Source organism: Borostomias antarcticus (genome assembly GCF_949987555.1).
Source record: "Borostomias antarcticus genome assembly, chromosome: 17".
NCBI classification, from domain to species: domain Eukaryota; kingdom Metazoa; phylum Chordata; class Actinopteri; order Stomiiformes; family Stomiidae; genus Borostomias; species Borostomias antarcticus.
Genome location: NC_140250.1, coordinates 17,738,718 through 17,744,717, shown reverse-complemented (window position 1 = coordinate 17,744,717; position 6,000 = coordinate 17,738,718). Strand labels below are relative to the sequence as shown.

General features: G+C 40.9%; 1 protein-coding gene across 1 annotated transcript in view; it reads right to left on the bottom strand.

Annotated features, from left to right (window-relative positions):
• Nucleotides 1–5,069: 5,069 nt before the first annotated feature.
• Nucleotides 5,070–6,000, bottom strand: part of slc4a3 (solute carrier family 4 member 3) — a gene marked incomplete at both ends in the record, with an annotated part of 37,390 nt that continues 36,459 nt past the window's right edge. Inside the window, one exon of the mRNA XM_084452035.1 lies at nt 5,070–5,147. Coding sequence (XP_084308161.1) covers nt 5,070–5,147 — 78 coding nt within the window. The remainder of the gene's footprint in view (nt 5,148–6,000) is intronic.

Here is a 6,000-nt window from a genome sequence, read left to right as displayed (position 1 = left end):
CTTCTAGGCTCTGTGGGGTTCTGAGACCACTGGACCCTCGCTGGACACACATGCACGGGCATGCACACAAACCCATTCTCTCTCTCTGACACACACACAAACACCCACACACACGCAATAGCGCACATACATGCACACTTATACGCACCACAACACACTCATCTACAGCCAACCAACAACAGAAGGGCAAGCATCACACTGTGAATCCGTATAAGCTGTAATGAGTAGAGATACCCTTTAACCCTTTCCTACAATTTTACCATCCTAAATCCCAGATAGCAAGCGGATGTGTAATGATTCTGGGCCATATATGGGCCGGAACTAAGCCACAAGGGCCAGATCTGACCTGTATATGGCCCAGATCCGCTTGTTAGCTGGGATGCCTTTTCTTCTTGACCTGTACTTCCTGTCCAGCTATCTGCAGCCTACTACTAATACATGTATGTTGCATGATATTGTAGTGTGCTTAAACATGTTTCGAATAATAAAAATGAGACATACTTGAAACACATAATAAATATTTATCTTCAGACAAAAAAATAACAATTTCTTTTACAGTGGTTTGACAACCTCTTTACAATAATAGCAGGCGGGGCTGCTATTCAAGTATCCACATAACATAAGTATCTTTCAGTATTGCTAACGCTAAATTTAGTCATAATTTACCATAAAATGTACTCACATGAAAGGTTTTCACACATCTTCAAAATAGGCAACATTTTGAGACCAAAGAGTTATGTAGTGTAGTGTTATGTAGGAGAGCTGGCGCTGGGGCTCCAGGAGTGTGTGTGTGAGTGAGTGTGTGTGTGAGTGTGTGTGTGTGTGTGTGTGTGTGTGTGTGTCTGTGACATGGCTTCCAAAATATTTTTAACACGCGGGTATGGAAGAAATCATGCACATTCCTACAAATGCTATCACCCTTGCAGTGACTGGCTTGTTTTAAGTGCATTGGTGAGAATATGGATCATATAATAATATTCTCCCTGGTACCTCAAATGTTATCCTCATTGAAAGTGAATTATTCAACTAAACAATTGTAGCTCACCTACTCATCTGTCAAGAAGATTCTGATAGAAAAAGGAAAAAAGACTGACACAATGTTACCTTGAAGGGCAAGCTGGTGGGAACTATAAGAGTGCAGTACCAGTGAAAACAAGGATATTAAGTGAGTAATTAAACAAGTTGCCACAATTTCTCTGCAGAGGGATAACATTGCTAACAATCTCATTGTGGGGGTAGATTCATATAAAACAAGGATACAGGCATCTACTTGCATACATATCTGATTGTCTACTTTTATAATGACCATTACAATTTCACATACAACCGTATTCCACTTCCAGTCAAAACAAAGGGGTCCAGACTCTTTAATTCAAACCAAAGGAGTCTAGGTACAGTAATGGTGGTTCAAAAGCAACATAATATCGTCCTACTGTAGATTTGGGTGGGTGGTCCCTCCCCTCCCCTCTACCACAGGAGTGTCAGGCGATGAAATGCACTGAGTTTCTGAGCGTCTACAAGCCGGGCCCTTCAAGGCTCCTGACTGCTTATTCTTTGTCTCCCCCCATTCCAGCGTTGAGGCAAGAAAGCTGAGAGTGGCTGAGGCTTTACCTTTTATTATCTTGAATAACACTCCACTTCCCATATCTTTTTTTTCTTCACTCAAGAGACTGAATGAATGTTTTGCCGAGCGTACACCCTCTTCCCTCCCTCGACCACACCACACCCCCCCCTCTCTACCCAACACACACACTCCTAACCGTCAAGCCCTCGTTGTGAGGGACCGAGCGTGTCTGTTAGCACTCGCCGCGCTGGCACACTTGTATTCTCAAACAACAATGACCTTTTGACCTCCACCGAGGGTAGAAAGTGCACTCCTCTCCGTTTCGCCCGTTTTGGTAATCATCCCTGGGAGCGGCCATTCTTTACTTCACACGCGCCCGATGAACTAGCCAATCAGGTGCTGCCCACCCCAATCACTTTGGTCTGAGATAATGTTGACTTAGGTCGCTCCTACAGACTAGCGTAGCGCACCTTCAGTTTGAGACTAACACACATCCTGTTGTAGTTGTACGTGTTCAGTAGAAGAGGCACAGGAGCAGCGGAGAGTTCACATTCATGACAAACAAGACGACATCCCTGAAAAACATACTGGTAATCTACCCTATACATTCAATATGTCACACACGGGGTTAAAGAGGCTATACAGGAACATACACACACACAGACACACACACACACACACACACACACAGTCTGTTCCGTCGACCCTACCATCTTTAAAAAAAATAACAATCAGAGTCAATAAGGTAATAAATGACATTTCTCTGTCTGCAGGTGGCGTCCATTTCATAAGAGCGTATAACATAAAAGGAAAGAGCTTTGTCTCCACTCAAACACTCGCAATCTAATCCGGACAATGGGGGATGATGTACATCAAGAGTAAAGTACACATTATTCATTATTCTTTCATATGGCCGTCGTGTAACTATAAAACACTGCTGCAGCACTTACAGTACAGTACAATGGCAAAATTCAAATTGAGGTAAATAATCCCAATGCCATTCACTGCCTGTGAAGTAGACTGAGAAAGTTAACTTAACCCAGCTTCAAATTCCAATAACTGTTTTATGTACATATTGGGGACAACAAACTAGTGTTCATGGAGATCTATTTACAGTTCAAAGGTCAGTTTCCATTGACGTTTTAACTCTAGTTCGATGGCACTAACTTGACAGGTGAGTTTGAAAATAGCTCACATAGACATGTCTATTACAGTACTGTACATGTGTCTCTCAGATATCTTCTGAAGTAAATCATAGCACAAATGAAGGTGTCACATTGTGCACACATGCACATATGCTTGGAATACGTGGTGTACTGTACCTTCTCTGCTTCAATCTCCAATCCTGTCATATGCCTAATATTGATGCCTATAGCCTTCTTCCAGTTAATGAAATGTAATATATTTCATCATCAAAATTGCTTACACTAAGCCAAACATTTCTCAGCATTGTTCTAGAGTTTATGGCAGGTACATTAATGTGGTTCAAAACAATCCATAAAAAGTATTGGGTTAAATATAATTTCATCAACTGGCTGGGAGTGCCCTGAACATTCCAGGAATCATGGTACTGTAGAATGACTTTCAACTTTCAAGAAATAATCTTTGGATTCTATCCCACTTAAAACCTAAATCTGACACTCAGTCAACATTTAAATGGAATGTTTGGAACCTTCCTGAAATATGAGAAACGCATACTGTAGGGAATGTTTGGTAAAACCTAGAAGTCAACATTAGGAAGATACGAAAAAACATTTTCTCCTCAACTGAAACACCAGGGTGTGTCAAGAACTGTTGTGTTCTTCTAGAACTGATCTTGCATACCCATAAACTTACAAAAACATTTCAATAACTAACGGTGACTGTTGAGATCTAAGAACATTGTATCAAGTTCCTCAATAGTTAAAACTGATGCATTCCTGGAATGTTATCAGTAAGATGAAAACATTAGTGTACCTTCCATAAATCTCACAAACAAACATTCATTGAACAACTTCCCTTAGGTGACCAGGCAGGTGTTTTCTCAGAACCAAAAACTTCACGCTACGTTATAACTTTTCCAATCAGTAACTTTTAAAGGACAATTGAGAGTGACTAGCATATTCACAATGCTCTTTCGCAGCAGTTGAGAGCTAAAATGACCAAGGAACAACCTGCCCATCCATAAATATGGCTTCATACTAGTTTGGCAGCACTGTGCTCCACAAAACTAAACTAAAATCACAAAGAAATAATAAATAAAGAGCTCACGCTCACCCATACTGTATGGTTATAGAGAGAAAAAAAAAGATAATCATGTTAAATTCTAATCTAATTAGGGAAAACACATTTCAGCTTTCAGCTCACATTTTATGCGTACAAAATCATTGGACTGGCCTGTTGGGTAGGAAAAACCTCACAGAATCACCCTTCTCAGAAACAGTCTTCATTGTGTTTTGGACTGCGGGAGATTCTGAATGTGTTATGTTCTTCTTGTTACCAGGAGGTTGGTGTGGCAGTGCAGGTCAGTGTGGGTTGAAGGTGAACATGTCCAGTGAAGTGTCCAGAGGGATTTACACAGAAATTTCACAGTTGGCTATGTCATGGTAACTCACTGGCAGACTCTACACAGTTCAAAGGGTGAAGGCAGCTACAACAAGGAGGCAGTGGACTCGTCTAAGAAGGCTATCCAGTAGCACCAGAGGTTCTCATTACAAACCAACGTCCCTTCAAAATAATTCCCCGGAAACAACGGATGTCACACTTTGTTAGGGAACCAACATACTAGAGTACTTGCAGTCATTGCACTTATGTCCAGGACCTGTTAAGAGCTTGACCTTTAGAAATTACTAAAGCAAAACGTCTCTTTTTCAGTGTAAACATATTGTTTCAAGCTTACAGTACATACAATATGGTGGAAGATGTCAATCCTGTTCTTCATTTTGAGACTTGGTTGCAAAAGTGGTAATTCGGGTTGTTAAATCTGGCCTGTTTTACCCCAATCGATTTAGATGTGAAGGCAGCTTTTAGGTGCTCCCTCATCATTGTAGGGGAGCATCTCGGTGTGAACCACTCTGCCCATCAGATGGGGACAGTAGCCTAGCGTTCCGCCTGAATGGATTTTTTGAAAATGAAAAGGGAATGGGAGAAGGCTGAACTTCGCAAGCGAGCTAACAAAGATGACGTTTATGACATTTATCAAGTGTTTAGGAATTCTATGTGTTTTAAGGTGCATTGTTCTCCATGTCACGCAGTTCATGCGGTTAAGTTACTGAAGTGGTTGCTAGTCTCTTTGAAATAATAAACAATTTGTTGGACAGAGCAAAACAAAACTACTAACTCATCAAGTATTTGTAGATCAAATAGTAGCAGGATTTGAATATGGTATGGTTTCTCTACTGGACAAGTATTGACCTCAAATCTCACATACTGTACAGTAGCTACCGATAAATTATATGGTTGCAAAGAGGCTTGCTCTGATTGGTTGGTGTTGGAGGATAAAGAAAGCCTATTGGCTGAAACCAGACTAGACAAGCATGTGGATTTCATTATACTCGTCCCGCCCATCTTCAGCGAAATTCGGTGAATCCTCGTCACAATCCAGCTGTGGAGAGAGAAATACACTGATGATACTATACCGTTTTTTATTGTTTATTTTAAATCTGTCCTCATTGTATTTACATGATTTATGTTTTTAACCATCTCTTTTTATGTAAAGCACTATGTGCTACATTGATTTGTATGAATGGTGCTATATAAATCAAATGACATTGACATTGACATTGACATTTTATAGGTCTGGGAGTTTTTTCGCAGACAATATAATTTATATATATATATATATATAATCAGACAATATAATTTGATAACATATACTGAGGGCGTATCAACGGTTCAAAATTGAAAGAGTGACTGGTCGTAGCAGCAAATGAGAGAAATGCTAGCCCAGGTTAGATGGGCGGGGTATACTGTATCTACAGGTGGGAATGCCTGATCGCGAAAGTCGTTACTGATTGGTGTCGCAGGAATGAATCGAAACCAATGAATCGCCAGGATTTGAGCACCAGATGTTTGCATGAAGTGTCCCAGACCCACAGAGAGTTCTCATGCGTCTGACGCTGAGACTTGTCAGAGAAATTGTGTTTTCACTCTACCTCCCTCAACCTTTCACATGCCAAACACCCCTGTCCCCTACCTTTTATAATGATAAACACCCCTGCCGTGGTTTTATCATTACAACAGGATGGCATCTCCAGGGGGTGGCACACCCCAGACTTTCAGTCTGGCCTAGAGTAACCTTCCATTATTCCATTGTCCCTACCTGAAACCAATTCAAGATTTACCGCCCTTTCTAAGATCACGTGTCTGAACTCTTGACCATTGTTGATGATGTCTGCCATTTATTATGACATGTACAGATGGGTTAGCCAATCACATCTCTGGAAGCGTCATACCTG